Source organism: Ranitomeya imitator, chromosome 4, assembly GCF_032444005.1.
Source record: "Ranitomeya imitator isolate aRanImi1 chromosome 4, aRanImi1.pri, whole genome shotgun sequence".
Classification (NCBI taxonomy): Eukaryota; Metazoa; Chordata; class Amphibia; order Anura; family Dendrobatidae; genus Ranitomeya; species Ranitomeya imitator.
The window spans coordinates 301,764,764-301,783,554 of record NC_091285.1 but is presented as its reverse complement, the minus strand read 5'-3'; the positions used below and the strand labels follow the sequence as shown (position 1 = coordinate 301,783,554).

At 40.7% G+C, this 18,791-nt stretch overlaps 1 protein-coding gene across 1 annotated transcript in view; it reads right to left on the bottom strand.

The window, feature by feature from the left end:
• Nucleotides 1-18,791, bottom strand: part of ZNF277 (zinc finger protein 277) — a 165,195-nt gene that overhangs the window by 41,750 nt on the left and 104,654 nt on the right. Inside the window, exons 3-4 of the mRNA XM_069764803.1 lie at nucleotides 14,467-14,555; nucleotides 13,250-13,332 (exon numbers count right to left, since the gene is read on the bottom strand). Coding sequence (XP_069620904.1) covers nucleotides 13,250-13,332; nucleotides 14,467-14,555 — 172 coding nt within the window. The remainder of the gene's footprint in view (nucleotides 1-13,249; nucleotides 13,333-14,466; nucleotides 14,556-18,791) is intronic.

Below are 18,791 nucleotides of genomic sequence, written 5' to 3'. Positions count from 1 at the left end.
GTAGTCAAGGCTGGGTCTATATAGAGGAGTAGATTACAAAAATCCACTTCAGCTGAGAGACCCAGCTCACAGCAACTTAGCAAATAAGGTTAACTCCTGCACTGCTGGCACAAAGCAGCCAGGTCAAAATACAGGAGAAGAGCTTCTGTTCACTGTGTGTGAACGAGGCCCAGAGCGCTGCGGTTCTCTGGAACCTCTCTGTCGCGGTAGCCCCGTGACAGTTTGCTTCAACTTGGACCTGATTGAAGTTAACCCCTTCCCGACCTTTGACGCCATGTAGGCGTCATCAAAGTCAGTGCCAATCCGGCCAGTGATGCCTATGTGGCGTCATGGAAAGATCGCGTCCCTGCAGATCGGGTGAAAGGGTTAACTTCAATTTCACCCGATCTGCAGGGACAGGGGGAGTGGTACTTTAGCCCAGGGGGGTGGCTTCACCCCCCCGTGGCTACGATCGCTCTGATTGGCTGTTGAAAGTGAAACTGCTAATCAGAGCGATTTGTAATATTTCGCCTAAAAAACTGGTGAAATATTACAATCCAGCCATGGCCGATGCTGCAATATCATCGGCCATGGCTGGAAACACTGATCCACAGCGTTTTCCGCATCGTGTGCACATACCCTGAGAATTAGGCTATGTGCAGACGGTGCGGATTTGGCTGCGGATTCGCAGCGGATTTGGCCGCTACGGATTCGTAGCAGTTTTCCATCAGCTTTACAGTTCCATGTAAACCTATGGAAAACCAAATCCGCTGTGCCCATGGTGCGGAAAATACAGCGCGGGAACGCTGTGTTGTATTTTCCGCAGCATGTCAATTCTTTGTGCGGATTCCGCAGCATTTTACACCTGTTCCTCAATAGGAATCCGCAGGTGAAATCTGCACAAAAAAACACTGGAAATCCACGGTAAATCCGCAGGTAAAACGCAGTGCCTTTTACCCGCGGATTTTTAAAAAATGGTGCGGAAAAATCTCACACGAATCCGCAACGTGGGCACATAGCCTTAGGGTTAGAATTAGAGTTAGGGTTGGAATTAGGGCTAGGGTTGGAAATAGGGTTAAGATTAGGCTTGTGGTTAGGGTTATGGTTGGGGTGTGTTGGGGTTAGGGGTGTGTTGGGGTTAGGGCTGTGGTTAGGGGTGTGTTGGGGTTAGGGTTGTGATTAGGGTTAGGGGTGTGTTGGGGTTAGTGTTGGAGTTAGAATTGAGGGGTTTCCACTGTTTAGGCACCTCAGGGGTCTCCAAACGCAACATGGCGCCACCATTGATTCCAGCCAATCTTACGTTCAAAAAGTCAAATGGTGCTCCCTCCCTTTCGAGCCCCCCGACGTGCGCCAAAACAGTGGTTTACCCCCACATATGGGGTACCAGCATACTCAGGACAAACTGGACAACAACTTTTGGGGTCCAATTTCTCCTGTTACTCTTGTGAAAATAAAAAATTGCGGGCTAAAAAAATAATTTTTGAGGAAAGAAAAATGATTTTTTATTTTCACGGCTCTGCGTTATAAACTTCTGTGAAGCACTTCAGGGTTTAAAGTGGTCACCGCACATCTAGGTTAGTTCCATGGGAGGTCTAGATTCCAAAATGGGGTCACATGTGGGGGAGCTCAAATGTTTAGGCATACAGGGGCTCTCCAAACGCGACATTGCGATTGGAGCTAATTTTTCATTCAAAAAGTCAAATGGCGCTCCTTCCCTTCCAAGCCCAGCCGTGTGCCCAAACAGTGGTTTACCCCCACATGTGAGGTATCACTGTACTCAGGAGAAATTGCCCAATAAATTTTATCCTGTTGCCCATGTGGAAATGAACAAATTGAGGGCAAAATATTTTTTTTGTGAAAAAAAAAGTACTTTTTCATTGTTACGGATCAATTTGTGAAACACCTGGGGGTTCAATGTGCTCACTATGAACCTAGATAAGTTTCTTGGGGGGTCTAGTTCCCAAAATGGGGTCACTTGTGGGGGAGCTCCAATGTTTAGGCACACAGGGGCTCTCCAAACGCGACATGGTGTCCGCTAAAGATTGGAGCCAATTTTTCGTTGAAAAAGTCAAATGGCGCTCCTTCCCTTCCGAGCCCTGTCGTGCACCCAAACAGTAGTTCTCCCCCACATATGGGGTATCAGCGTACTCAGGACAAATTGTACAATAACTTTTGGTGTCCAGTTTCTCTTTTTACCCTTGGGAAAATAAAAAAATTGCTGCTAAAAGATCATTTTTGTGGCTAAAAAGTTAAATGTTCATTTTTTCCTTCCATGTTGCTTCTGCTGCTGTGAAGCACCTGAAGGGTTAATACATTTCTTGAATGTGGTTTTGAGCACCTTGAGGGGTGCAGTTTTTAGAATAGTGTCACTTTTGGGTATTTTCAGCCATACAGACCCCTCAAATTGACTTCAAATGTGAGGTGGTCCCTAAAAAAAATGGTTTTGTAAATTTTGCTGTAAAAATGAGAAATTGCTGGTCAACTTTTAACCCTTATAACTTACTAGCAAAAAAAATTTTGTTTCCAAAATTGCACTGATGTAAAGTAGACATGTGGGTAATGTTATTTATTAACTATTTTGTGTCACATAACTCTCTCGTTTAATAGAAAAATTAAAAATTTGAAAATTGTGAAATTTTCAAAATTTTAGCCAAATTTCCATTTTTTTCACAAATAAACACAAAAATTATCAACCTAAATTTACCACTAACATGAAGCCCAATATGTCACGAAAAACAATCTCAGAACCGCTAGGATTCCTTGAAGCGTTCCTGAGTTATTACCTCATAAAGGGACACTGGTCAGAATTACAAAAAACGGCCAGGTCATTAAGGTCAAAATAGGCTGATTCATGAAGGGGTTAAACAAACAAACAAACAAAAAAAGAGTTAAATGAAACATCTGTGAAGTATGTACACTTGTTTCAAGCCTGCTGTCAGCTCGTCATTGACGGGGACTGAAGGGAGTCACTACTGACCTGTCTTTTTTTTTTACTAGAAAAAATAAGAATTACAGTTAATTCAACAGGAAATGTGCTTCATGGAATATTGTGATAAATTAATTAAAAGAGAGCAAACTTTATAAAAGCAGCTGTAAAGGATCCACAGTAGTAGGTGATGGAAGAAGGACAGAACATTAAGTCCCATGTCCCCGTACACTGCTCCGGTAGGACTGACCAGCACCCACCACCTGCAGGACGGCCTTCATGGAGGCTGGATATAGTCTCTCACCAGGGGTTGTTCCTTACAGCTAGGTTATACTGTAGGTTTTCTGCCATTAGCTTTTAGGGGTTTGCCATCATTTTGCCACCTTTCCCCATGTAGGGCACAGGGCAGAGTCTGCTACTATCCACCTCTGCACTACAATACTATTTATAACCCTATTAAATCCATAGCTTATTGCATTTTAAAAACAGCAGAATTCAGAAAAATAGAAATAGCGCTTACTACAGCATGTTATTTTTCCTCCCAACAGATACTGTAAATGTTCTTGCTGGCTGCTCAAAAACGGAGCTGTCTGTTTCTAATGGAAACCATAATAGACTAGACGGCATCCACTATTCTGACACTGCTGCATTTTAATGAAGAGCTGGGCTATATCTGGAGAACAGACGGCAATCAGGAACCTCAGCCATGCGATGAGATGCAAGTACAATGGGCAGGGAAGGCTGTGCTGCTGGAGACCACTGGCCAGTGTGGCCACATCTCCGCTAGGTAAGAATACCGGCGTGTCGGAGAATTATGCACAGGCCTCCACTTAGCACACAAACAAGGGTGCAGACATGTAATACAGAAGCAATAAGGCAGTGCAAGTGGTGTGTGACAAACTAAACCCATGTGTAAGCAATAAAGGAACATTAGTACCCTTTACCTATTAACCCTACATAATACAGCATGATTAAAAGTTTGGTGTAAAGTTTTGGGCAGATGTGGAAAAATGCTGCAAAGTAAGAATACTTTCGAAAACAGAAGTATCAAAAGTTCTTTTTTATCACTTAAAAAATGTAAAGTGATTGAAGGAAAGAGAACTCTAAATCAAACCAATATTTCAGTGTGACCGTCCGTTGCCTTCATAACATCAGTTCTTCTAAGTACCCAGGAATTGAAGGATCTCAGCAGGGGGTTGTGATGTAAAGGACTATGTGGGGCAGGGATGTCAATCTCAAATACACACAAGGGCCAAAATTAAAAACTTGGACAAAGTCATTGGCCAACCCTGACATTTATTAAAAAATCTCCCTTATCTAATATATAAAGCTGAATGTATGTATGTGTGTATGTCCGGGATTGGCTTCTGCACCGTCGCAGCTACAGCCACAAAATTTTGCACAGTCACACGTCTGGACCCCGAGAGCGTCGTAGGCTATGTTGTGAGGCGAAATTTTAACGCCACGCGTTCCAATTCACCAAGCAATTTTACCCCTATCTACATAATGGGGAAAAAGTGAAAGGAAAAGTGTTGGAGGCGTTGGAGCTACAGCCACAAAATTTTGCACAGTCACACGTCTGGACCCCGAGAGCATCATGGGCTATGTTGTGAGGTGAAATTTTAAGCCCGCGCTTTCTAATTCACCAAACAATTTTGCCCCTATCTACATAATGGGGAAAAAGTGAAAGGAAAAGTGTTGGAGGCAAATTGACAGCTGCCAGATGTGAACAAGGGGGACTTAAAGAATGAGAGCGATGGCGCCAAAGAGTATATACCGTACAGTTGCTAAGGTTGGGCCCCGACATGGGATACTCACCACACACGGGGAAATGAACATGCACACAAAATGTGCCACACACTACCACGTGCTTGAACACATATACCACCCTCAGCACACATTTCACCACACATACACCAACCTCGCCACATAAAAGTCGAAACACAAAAGTCGCCACTCAAAACTCGCCACGCGCAAAACACGCCACGTGCAAAACAAGGCTCACGCAAAACTCGCCACACGTGCAAAACTCACCTCATGGAAAACTCGCCACAGGCGGAAAAATTGCCACATGCACAAAAGTTGCAACACATGCAAAAGTTGCCTCACACAAAACTTGCACATACTCAAAAGGCACCACACATAAAACTTGCCACGCGCAAAACTCGCCATGCGCAAAACTTGCTGCACACAACTTGCTACACTAACCTGTCACATGCAACTCGACACAAAAAGTTGCTACATGCATGTCGCCACATGCAACTCAACACACACAACTTGACACATGAAACTCGCCCTAAAACACACAAGTCTGGCATTATCCTTCAAAAATAAAAATCGGATTAATAAGCAGACAAACTACAAGAGCAATAACTGTACCATATAGGAAATACGGCAGCTGTCAGTCACATGACCTGTCAATTATGTATATGTGTGAGCTAATATATACTGCCAGGGGTGAGGGCTTCCTGTTGGCTGGGGATTTATCAGGCTGACAATTTAGCTTACAAATACTGAGGTAAAAATACTGAGCAAATAACGTGTGAATGAGGTCTAATCCAGGAGGAGATGACACACAGATATATACTATATACAGGAGGAGATGACACACAGGTATATACTTTATACAGGGGAGATGACACACACATATATACTATATACAGGGGAGATGACACACAGGTATATACTATATACAGGAGGAGATGACATACAGGTATATACTATATACAGGAGGAGATGACACACATATATACTATATACAGGAGCAGATGACACAGGTATATACTATATACAGGGGAGATGACACACACAGGTATATACTATATACAGGAGGAGATGACTTACAGGTATATACTATATAAAAGAGGAGAGGACACACAGGTATATAGAGGAGGAGATGACATACAGCAGGTATATACTATATACAGGGGAGATGACATACAGGTATATACTATATACAGGAGATGACATACAGGTATATACTATATATAGGAGGAGATGACATACAGGTATAAGGTATATAGTACAGAAGAGATGACATACAGGTATATACTATATACAGGAGGAGATGACACATAGGTATATACAATATACAGGAGGAGATGACATACAGCAGGTATATACTATTTACAGGGGAGATGACATACAGATATATACTATATATAAGGGAGATGACAAACATGTATATACTGAGAGGAAAATGAGAGGTGTGAGGTGAAAATGAAAAGGTGTGAGTGCAAAATGAGAGGAGGGAAAATAGTGGAGTGATCGGAAAATGACAGATGTGAGGTCGAAATGACAAGTGTTAGTGGGGAATGAGAGGAGTGAGGGGGAAAATGAGAGATGTGAGGGGGAAAATGAGAGGCGTGATGGGAAAAAAAGAGAAGTGAGGTGCTATAACTAACCACAGATATTTACTATGCCCAGGCAACGCCGAGCTCTTCAGCTAGTCAAATATAATGATGAACCTTTTCATATGGAAACAAACCTAAAGGGCTTTTCCCACGAACAAAGTACATTTTAATTAATGGATCGTAGAATAAAATAAACACACAATCACAAATGGAATAATATAATATGTTATGTAAGAAAACAGTCAATACCCAAAAAATGACCATATAATCATGTATAGGGAGACTTCCCAAATCATATACTTATCCGAAGAAAGAGGAAGTACAAAAACCAAATGAAATCAAGAACAGTTTATTGATTTATAAGTTAAATTTTTTTTAATGCATACATGTGTAGAATGGCAAATAGGAACACAAAGCAGAGTGACAGCTGAGCAGGACAATTTCAGGAATAAACCAGAATTATGGCAGGTAAGGCAGATTACACAAATAAATAGCTAAAATATCCATAGTCCGGAGTAAATTTGCTTAAGTGCTAATGCGTGTGTGCAAAATATGGTAGGATACTGTAGGGCCATCATATTGTGCGTGTGAGGAGTGCTGTGGAGGAATTCACTGTATGGGTACCATATTGTGTTAGGGAGACACTTTTGTTGGCATCATAATTTATTATCTGTATTATTTATTATTGAAGGTTTTTTATCCTTTGCTATTACATATTTAAATTAGATTGGACCATAGGCTTTTTACTGCTCTTAAACAACATAACGTATTTATCTGAAGAAAGGGATAGTATAAAAAAACTAATAAAATTAAGACAATTTTATTGATGTATCAGTTAAAAAAATAAATAAATGCATACATATGTAGAATGGCAAATAGGAACACAAAGCAGAGTGACGGCTAAGCAGGACAATTTCACGAATGAACCAGAATTATGGCAGGTAAGGCAGATTACATAAATATATAGCTAATAGCATCCAGAGTCATGGAGTAAATTTGCTAAAGTGCTAATGCATGTGTGCAAAATATGACATGAAATACAGGGGAAAATAAATAATAATTGCTGCTGAAAATGTGGCAACATCAGTGATCTACCCCCCCCCCCCAAGGAAGCAGTGATTGCGAAACGCGCGTCGGGGTTTCTCCTGCCTGAGCAGCCTCACTTTACAGGTATTAGCAGTCTGCATGTTAGCACTGCTTACCAGCCGTCAGTGTATTCTAACCGTAGCCTTCTATAGCTGACTTTATAGCTCTTTCATACATGTGCACTTCAGCACATTTCTCATTTTGTCTTTGTCTCCAGTGTATTTGCATTTATACACTGTGCTGCACATCCTCACAGCCAGGTGACACCTTTACTTCTTGCCTGGCACTTTTACATGAATAACCACTAAACATTATGGTATGTAACTAGAGCTATGTGCATATGTATTTTATTTTAAAAAAATAATTTTCTTTTGGGTTGCCACTTTTTCTGCAACAATTTTTCTTTATTTTCCCCTGTATTTCATGTCCTATTTTGCACACATGCATTAGCACTTTAGCAAATTTACTCCATGACTCTGGATGCTATTAGCTATATATTTATGTAATCTGCCTTACCTGCCATAATTCTGGTTCATTCGTGAAATTGTCCTGCTTAGCCGTCACTCTGCTTTGTGTTCCTATTTGCCATTCTACATATGTATGCATTTATTTATTTTTTTTAACTGATACATCAATAAAATTGTCTTAATTTTATTAGTTTTTTTATACTATCCCTTTCTTCAGATAAATACGGTATGTTATTTAAGAGCAGTAAAAAGCCTATGGTCCAATCTAATTTAAATATGTAATAGCAAAGGATAAAAAACCTTCAATAATAAATAATACAGATAATAAAGTATGGAAACAGGAACACATGGGCTACTTGCACAGTGAACAAGTCTGTATGATCATGTTCACACACCACCAAGAAACCTGAAGACACAAAAGAGAATAGTAAAACCAAAAACACTCAGTTTGAAAAAATGTTGCAGTAATCCGCAAGTGCTAGTAAAAGATGTAAAAAACAGGGTATTTGGTTGATACGTTTTTTGCAAAAAATGTATACTAAGCTGCTCTACCAATCTTCACGGTATACCCTTATCAGAGCAGTCCTAACTAATGTATGCAATCCCTATCTGATGTATTTAAAAACCTGATCATCTGTATATAACCTGTGTGAACAGGGTTCAGAGAGCAAAAATCCATGTGTGCATACAGGGTAGAACAGCTTTTGTGCAGATAGCCCAAGAGGAGTGGTGGAACTCCCCAGTCTTGTAGACACAAGAGAACAATTATGGAAACAGGAACACATGGGCTACTTGCACAGTGAACAAGTCTGTATGATCATGTTCACACACCACCAAGAAACCTGAAGACACAAAAGAGAATAGTAAAACCAAAAACACTCAGTTTGAAAAAATGTTGCAGTAATCCGCAAGTGCTAGTAAAAGATGTAAAAAACAGGGTATTTGGTTGATACGTTTTTTGCAAAAAATGTATCCTAAGCTGCTCTACCAGCTTTTTACATCTTTTACTAGCACTTGCGGATTACTGCAACATTTTTTCAAACTGAGTGTTTTTGGTTTTACTATTCTCTTTTGTGTCTTCAGGTTTCTTGGTGGTGTGTGAACATGATCATACAGACTTGTTCACTGTGCAAGTAGCCCATGTGTTCCTGTTTCCATAATTGTTCTCTTGTGTCTACAAGACTGGGGAGTTCCACCACTCCTCTTGGGCTATCTGCACAAAAGCTGTTCTACCCTGTATGCACACATGGATTTTTCCTCTCTGAACCCTGTTCACACAGGTTATATACAGATGATCAGGTTTTTAAATACATCAGATAGGGATTGCATACATTAGTTAGGACTGCTCTGATAAGGGTATACCGTGAAGATTGGTAGAGCAGCTTAGTATACATTTTTTGCAAAAAACGTATCAACCAAATACCCTGTTTTTTACATCTTTTACTAGCACTTGCGGATTACTGCAACATTTTTTCAAACTGAGTGTTTTTGGTTTTACTATTCTCTTTTGTGTCTTCAGGTTTCTTGGTGGTGTGTGAACATGATCATACAGACTTGTTCACTGTGCAAGTAGCCCATGTGTTCCTGTTTCCATAATTGTTCTCTTGTGTCTACAAGACTGGGGAGTTCCACCACTCCTCTTGGGCTATCAGCACAAAAGCTGTTCTACCCTGTATGCACACATGGATTTTTCCTCTCTGAACCCTGTTCACACAGGTTATATACAGATGATCAGGTTTTTAAATACATCAGATAGGGATTGCATACATTAGTTAGGACTGCTCTGATAAGGGTATACCGTGAAGATTGGTAGAGCAGCTTAGTATACATTTTTTGCAAAAAACGTATCAACCAAATACCCTGTTTTTTACATCTTTTACTAGCACTTGCGGATTACTGCAACATTTTTTCAAACTGAGTGTTTTTGGTTTTACTATTCTCTTTTGTGTCTTCAGGTTTCTTGGTGGTGTGTGAACATGATCATACAGACTTGTTCACTGTGCAAGTAGCCCATGTGTTCCTGTTTCCATAATTGTTCTCTTGTGTCTACAAGACTGGGGAGTTCCACCACTCCTCTTGGGCTATCTGCACAAAAGCTGTTCTACCCTGTATGCACACATGGATTTTTCCTCTCTGAACCCTGTTCACACAGGTTATATACAGATGATCAGGTTTTTAAATACATCAGATAGGGATTGCATACATTAGTTAGGACTGCTCTGATAAGGGTATACCGTGAAGATTGGTAGAGCAGCTTAGTATACATTTTTTGCAAAAAACGTATCAACCAAATACCCTGTTTTTTACATCTTTTACTAGCACTTGCGGATTACTGCAACATTTTTTCAAACTGAGTGTTTTTGGTTTTACTATTCTCTTTTGTGTCTTCAGATAATAAAGTATGATGCCAACAAAAGTGTCTCCCTAACACAATATGGTGCCCGTACAGTGAAATCCTCCACAGCACTCCTCACACGCACAATATGATGGCCCTACAGTATCCTACCAGTAAAGAGTGGTGACCCCCAACACAGTATGATACCCCCAACTGCGATCCCCGTACAGCCACCACACAGTGTAGTGAGCCCCACATAGTAGTCCATACAGTATAGTGAGCCTCACATTTAGAAGAAGAAATACTCACCTCTTCTTGTTAGGAGTGCTTTAACACTGTGTTCAGGCTTCGTCGGGGCTTATGTGAAAAATCCCCACAAAACAGCATTCGAGAGTATGCGCCGACAGGGCCAAAGACTATCATGGTGCCGACTGAGAGAACGTGTGCTCTGACGTGCATTGTTTTCAGGCATGTATCTTTACTGGAGGCGAACACACAGACGCAGGCTACTATGAGATAGCCCTCCCTATACCCAGTGATCTCATAATAGCCGAGTCCTGGGAAAGGAGCACTGACAGTGCCTCCTATTCTGTATACACAGTAAGAAACTGTCCTTGCCTTGATCCCTGATCTCAGTATCATAGAGTCTGTGTAAGATTACATGACCAGAAATAAGAATTGGCACAAGGCTACATCTAGAAAAGATCTGTGGTTAACCCTCTAATGATGATTGGAACAACCTCCTTGCCAAGTTCTTTCATAAAACAGTGTGTAAATGTACCTCCAAGAATTGAGGTGTTAATGCTGTTCTGAGCGTAGGTATGGTCACACCAAATAATGGTTTGATTTTGATTTCTCTTTTGCTCATTCATTTTGCATTTTGTTCATTGATAAAAATAAACTATAAACGCTATTTTTTGAAGCATTCTTACTTTGCAGCATTTTTTCCACAGCTGCCTAAAACTTTCGCACAGTACCCTTGATTAAATATTGCTGTGAAGTTTAAGTGTTATTCTTCATGCTGTCATCACAAAATTATAACTAAAAGTTAGTATAATTATTGCTTATTTGAAATAAGTTACCAAATATAAGATACTAAGGGTATTGTTTGGACATGTAAAGCAATTTTACAATTTGCATGGTTATTAATCATCCTCTCTAACCTCAAGCATGGAGGGATTTTTTTAATTCTATTGTTTAGTGCTTGGTGCCTAGGTTACCAACATAATGCAAAATAATTAGTGGTGCCTGGTCTCCTAGGCACAGACAGCAGCACTTACCAGCTCTTTTCTATAGAGCTTGTAAGTGCTGCTATGGAGTTGGCCATGTCTCTGAATCTGTCCCGTTTCTGCTGCACTCCTCCGATGTTGCAGAGACAACACTGCCTCTGCTAGCAGCACTGACGTGCAACCGTGCCTTAGACCCAAACTAACAATTTTCAGCACACCTTTTCTCCACCCCTGGTATTCAGAAAACTGAAAAATGATCTCATGAAATACCTTTTAACTAAATATTCTTATAAGAGGAGTAAAGATGCAAATGAATGAGTTAACCCCATAGTGACGGAGCCAAATTTTTGAAATCTGACTAGTATCACTTTATGTGGTAACTCTGGAACGCTTCAACAAATCCCAGTGATTCTGAGATTATTTCCTGTCTGGCAGGTCTTTCATTGGTTTCTCTGGCTTAGTGCAGGAAGATCAGACCCTGTCTACAGTCCCATCCTGGAGCACGAGCATCTCATTAACTGAAAACTTCTAACACTGATTACACAAGAACCACAAGACAGATTTCTTCACCCAGGTATAATGTTAATCAGTTTAACAATGCCAACCTGACATTGCCTGTAGTTTACTTAGCAAAATCCTGCTGACAGGTTCGCTTCAAAGAAAAAAAATGGAAAGCAATATGCACTATGTATGGGAATTCTAGGAGTCTTTAGAAACTAATAATCATCTATTTAGTCTGATGTTTACAAGCTGAGCAGCTGGATGCGAGTAGCACCAATGCAATCTGACAGATGTGCTGTAAGGTCCTAGAAAGACCTATGGTCTAATTACACACATTGCCCCTAATTGGAAAATACCAAGAGGGAGACTTAGAAATACTTTTATTGGATGTATCAAATTTAATTGATTAAGAAAATTGGGATAAGCAAATGAAATCTGTCAAAACATACATGGCTGCTCTGAACCACCTGACTAGCTAGCGCTCATAGTCAGAAACACTGCAGTATGAAATGTTACATACCAGAGTTATTTTTGCAAGATTGGCACCAACAACACTGATGGCTTATACTACATATATCAATAAATAATAATTCAAGTGGAAGTCTGACCCTCTGCACATCCACCGATCAGCTTTTTGTGTAGTAGGCACAATTCCACACTCTTGGTAGTGACTGAGCCTGGCATCACAGTTCAGTCCATCTCATTTGAATAAAGGCCACCAGAAACATTCGATGTTTGTCAGTTGACCAACACTTCCACCAATCAATTGGCTGACAGCAATCTTGGTCATCTATCACACACAGAAGCGCTTGTTCGGCCATATGCTTTTTTATGAGAAAGCCGCTGACTGACATCTTTGCCAGTGGTTTATATCCAAGAGAACAAAGCAAATGTCAGTCCACAATAGGACATGCTCCACAGACATCTTCCTCGGCAATGAACTGGCCCGGTGTCCCCATACACCCCTGTGTCAGCCGAACCCCTTGATATTGGTTGCTGTGACTGACATTAGTCTAATGTGTTTGGGGGCTTAACACAAAGTTGTAAGGAGCAGTAATATCAGCTACAGCTTAGTACTTGGCGACTGGCCTGGTTATCAATGACGGGGTAGCAGCTCTTACCTTAGCCCCTTCAAGCAGCTAATACAAGCGCCACATAGTCACAAGATTTCAAACCTGCTGAGGTTGGATCAAGTATCTAAATTGCCCAATAAATGTAGAAAAACATCTTTTACTCTATTATTTTAATCAATCTGCATTAGACTTCTGGCTCTTCTCTTTTTGCAGGGACACCCACTCAATACAATATATAGGAGGAGAGTATACCCAGCACATACATGACCTGCTAGAAAACCGCTACTGTATATGACATACCAATCTTTGCTGCTGGAGTTCCTCCCTTAGAATTCGATCTTCTGGTAGAACGTCACACAATAGGAAGTAGTTTTCTTGCTGGTCTACAGATAAGGAAATAGAATTATTGTATAGCAGCCAAAATAATTTACCTTCTCATTTCTAGAGCTCTTGAAAGCAATGAGAGGCCATTAACATTTTGAAGGATCTATGAAGTAATGATGAGGCGCTCCAGGAGACTTTAATAGGATTATAGTGTGTATGAGTATCAGCAGTTCAATAAATTAGCCGAGGAACCACATTCCCGAGAGGCGTCCATGCTAAATGTGGACACACAAAACTCTGTAATTTATCTGACAGGAGAAAGTGGCATATGAGAACCTTTTTCTCTCTGCCTGAAGTTGCCCTCTAAACACTAAGAAACTCCTTCAGTTACCAGAATGTTTGTCATCAATAATACAGCAAATGATAGGTGGGCCGAACCTGTCATTATCGGTGGATCGGCTTACATTAGTCTAATATGTATGGGGGATTCAGTAAAGAGCAATATATCGTGAGCTCTCAGTTTTACACTGCAAGAGCGGCCGTGGATGGTTGTGGGATCTAGCTTTAAGTGCCAGGATCCCGCAATCTGGAAATTCGGGCCTGACTTTGTTATCTGTTGTTGTCGGCTTCACCTAGCCCCTTCTTGCCAGCGCCCCCTAGCAATTGCAGTTGGTCTGTGGTGTGTATGCCAGTTCTCAAACCTGAAGAGCTGTAGTGTATCTATCAACTCTGTATGATAGAATAAGCTGTAAAGTGAGAAACACAACTCCCTCCTGACGTCACAACTCCCTCCTGACGTCACAACTCCCTCCTGACGTCACAACTCCATCCTGACCTCACAACTCCATCCTGACCTCACAACTCCATCCTGACCTCACAACTCCATCCTGACCTCACAACTCCATCCTGACCTCACAACTCCATCCTGACCTCACAACTCCATCCTGACCTCACAACTCCATCCTGACCTCACAACTCCATCCTGACTTCACATGCTCAGATTGCTGGAAGCTCAGTCCCTTCACCTTGCTTTACACTGCAGCTCTGCCTGCTCAGATTGTGCACAAGCACTGGTCTCACATGTGTCGTACTGAGATTCGGTAGGTAGGAAATTGGAGCCTGAAATATCCTTTCTTTAAAAAAAAAAATGAGTAGAATTTCTGAACAGTGCTCTCCATTACAATTGTACTGACCTTCTGGTGCTTGAGAATTGGTTCTTATAACTGAACAGAAGTCTGTGATGGCTTGTTCTGTAAATCTTTTCTTCCAATATAGAATGTACCTAAACAAAAAGCAAATGTAAGTTTAAGCACATAGTAGGCTCCTGTAAATGTGACTGATGCACACCTATGAATGAGTGCAGACTGGTACTGCAGCTTAGCCACAATTCACTGGACATGGCAATTCCACATAAAACCTGTGGACTATAGGTGCGACAATGTTTTGGAAGAACGCAGTATGCTTAAATGCTGATCCAGAAAGCAGAGAAACACCTCTGTACATTTCTTAGGGCAACAGTACCACGTAGAAATTAGCTGCGTAGAGCAGAATTAACCAAACCACCACTGGTTCTTCAGATGTGAAAGGCTGCAACCCAAGGAACATTCACCAGGGAAATCAGCACATATTCCCAACTACGCCAGAGGCAACACGGCTGTTCTGGGTTTACACTGAAATGCCTGGCATGAAAAGGCTACAATAGACTGCAGGGCAATGGCATATTCTGGTTTTCAGCTATCTGAATTGAACATTTAGGTGGCGGTTGACAGATACATCAGCCCTCCTGACATGCTCATTTCCGTAGATACTGGTCTTTTCCACAAAACAATAATTGTGGAAATGCTCATCACTACACAGAACGTGAGTATACTCGTTGCACGGGTTTTCCAGAACGCGCTCAGGTGGTCTCCGAGTATTTGTTAGTGCTCGAAGATTTAGTTTTCTCGCCTCAACTGCATGATTTATGGCTGCTGGACAGCCTGAACACATGTGGTAATTCCCTAACAAACAGGCATTCCTCAAAAGGTTGAAAAGTTGGGAAAAGGTTGAGAAGTTCCAGGGAACTTTCACAAGGCACTGTATTTAATTACGCTGCCAGTTGAGGACCTGTGAGGCATCGATTTCTCAAGCTACAGACTCTAATGTACTTGTCTTGTTGCTCAGTTGTGCAGCAGGGCCTCCCACTTCTCTTTCTACTCTGGTTAGAGCCTGTTTGTGCTCTCCTCAGAAGGGAGTAGTACACACCGTTGTAGGAAATCTTCAGTTTCTTGGCAGTTTCTCGCATGGAATAGTCTTCAGTTCTAAGAACAAGAATAGACTGTCGAGATTCATAAATGGCCAATTCGTAACAATAAATTTACTGTTGTCAAATATTAACATTGTGCTTATTCAGTTTTTCACAATCATATAAGTAATCAGACCACTTAAGAGCAAAAACTATATTTATTAGAATACAATTATAATATAGGATATAACTTTTATAAACTTTTCTAAACTCTTGTAAGTAAATATGCAATAAACACTGTTATGCAGTGAATAAGAAGAAATCTATAAATTTGTCCTCAAAAAAAGTATTGCCTCTGTCAGATCCTCCTTCATGGATGCCTTCAAATCTGATCTAATTATTTTGAGAGCAGAGAACAACCTCTCTACACTAACTTGGGTTGGTGGCAAAGCAGTAACCACTCGGGCAACATCTCTGACAATGTCAGGATATAGAGGAATCGCTTGTTGCACTGTTATTTTTGATGAACGGTCAAATTTTTCAATTTCTTTTAGTGCACATGAAAAATTCTGCTGAAATGTACTGGCTGTGTTCTTTGATGGGGATGACTCTTCTATGCGGGAAAGCTTTGCACGGTCCTTGTGATCCAAATATTTTTTTAAATTAAATTCTTCATCAGTTGATGAGGGTGAAGATGTGGCAGGACGAACAAATTCTTCTTGTTCCTCCTGACTGTTCTGCAACTCTTTCATCCCTACTGCTATTTCAAACAGAGCTTCTTTTCCTTTAGTTAGCTGTTGATCATCTATAAGAATCCGATGCATTGGGTCTACATAAACAGCTGCCAAAAGAATGTTATTTTGTAATAGTAGCTCCTCTCTCCGTTTCATTGATGTAGCATTGCCACTTGCAATTAACCTTCCTCTTTGGGACAGGCGAAACATCAGGTTCTTCCACTCCTTTAAGAAAATACCTGGAGTTTCATTTAGCGTCAGTTGAGGGTTAGCCATGTCTACAAGAAAGGTTTTCAGTTCAACCAAGCGCTGAAACATTAAGTAAGTACTGCCCCATCGAGTGGCTTGATCAATAATTGCCCCTTTTCAAGCACGTCTCTTCAAAATTGAGTCAACTTTAGGGGTTCTTGCAACAGTAGCCAATTTTCTCACCATGCCAATCAGTGCAGCAGCATGTCCTTCTTGCAGACTGTCTCTTATAGCCAGCTGTTGCGTATGCACAACACAGCGCATGTAATGAATGAAAGAACGTATTGACACAGTTTCAACAAGATCATCTAAACTATCATGTTGCTGTTCATCTGAAGCAACTTCAGTTTGCTCCTCAGTTACAATACGGTGTTCCTCTATTTCAAACATTTCTGTGTCTGTGGACCCAGAATGTTCTTCTAGCTGCTGGTCACCATCATTACTGTCATTCATTAGCTTAATAGTACTTATCATATTTGAAGCATTGTCAGTTACGACAGAAAGAACTTGCTCTCTTTTAAGTTCATAGTCTTGCAGAACCTTTTCCACCAAGACCTGGAGAAACTCACTGGTGTGATGAGCTTTGGTGTCTTTTACTGCCAATGTCTTTTTAACTATTTCATTTTTGTCACAAACAAATCGGACATTGATGGCAAAATAGTTCACTCTGTGACGTTTTTCAGGCATCCATTTTAAGAAACAGAAAGCGTCCCTTGAGAGTTTTTTTTAAGTTCTTCCTTTTGTTTAAAAGCTTCTTTGATTAACATTAATAAAATTGTTTGGACAAAAAAAAAAAAAAAAAAAAAGCTTCTTTGATTACTAATTTTCTAATACTCTCTCCAGAGAAATGCCAAGCTTGCGGGCCATTTCCCCATTCAGACACATAAAAGCTGGTCGTGAAAATAATGAAATAGGCACACTATCCTTTACAACAAGCTCTATGATCTGTTTTTTAAATGTATCTACTGTCATTATCACAGTAACTTTGTCACTGACAAAATATCTTGCAACTGATGGCTGCAAAGTTCTCTGCTCCTTTGTTTGGCTGGAAGAGCTGGGCACTGGTTCATTGGTTTGGATGCAGTCTTTCTCATCCACTGCTTTCAGTACTTCTGGATGAAAGCGCTGTAAATGTCTTTAGATTAGAAGCTCTGGTAGGAGCATTTTTATCTTTGTCTGAATATGCACTGATCTTGGCTTCACAGCATTTGTTTTCGTCTGGATCATTTGTCATACACTGACAGACAATGTTTTCTATCTTGAGTGATGGTGAAATGTTCAAATACAGCTGATTTAATGTGACGCTTCTTTGACATTCTCAGGTTTTTAATTCTGCATTCACAATCCAAATGACAATTGTTTTTCCTAAAAACAATTGTACAAAATTATTGCCAGGTCGTACAACTGATATAGTGGTCAGTAATACTGTTATTCCTCATGTACTCACAGTTAACTGATGCAAAGTTTGTTGAAAGGATAATACTTCTTACAGTCTTCCTCTTCTGAGTAGCAGCTGTGAGATGCTTGGAATCATCTAGTCTAGAGGAGGAGCTTTACTACTAAGAATTTGCAACACATTTTCACTTTCAGTTTCATACATTGTAAGTAGGGGGGTTGGGGCAGCATGAGGTTAACCAAGTATAAGATTAGATAAGGGCAGTGGAGAACAGTGACACACAAGAAGTAAGGCTACCGTCACACAGTGCAATTTTGATCGCTACGACGGCACGATTTGTGACGTTCGAGCGATATAGTTACGATATCGCAGTGTCTGACACGCTCCTGCGATCAGGGACCCCGCTGAGAATCGTACGTCGTAGCAGATCGTTTGAAACTTTCTTTCGTCGTCTAGTGTCCCGCTGTGGCGGCATGATCGCATGGTGTAACATATATCGTATACGATGTGCGCATAGTAACCAACGGCTTCTACATCGCACATACGTCATGAAATTATCGCTCCAGCGTCGTAGATTGCAAAGTGTGACAGCAGTCTACGACGCTGGAGCGATATTGTTACGACGCTGGAGCGTCACGGATCGTACCGTCGTAGCGATGAAAATTGCACTGTGTGACGGTACCCTTAGAAATGTCTCTATCTCCAGCAGAACTGCTTATCACTGTTGTTCATAGTTTGATAGAACATATATATTTGAGTAACATTTATAAAATTCATATGAAAGTTCAATTATGAAATATTAATAATTTTTTTTTTTTTTTTTAAAGCTGGAGTCGGTACATTTCTACCGTATCAGACTCCAACCAAAACTAACTCCGACTCCACAGCCCTGTGAAAGACTGACGCATTTCCGGC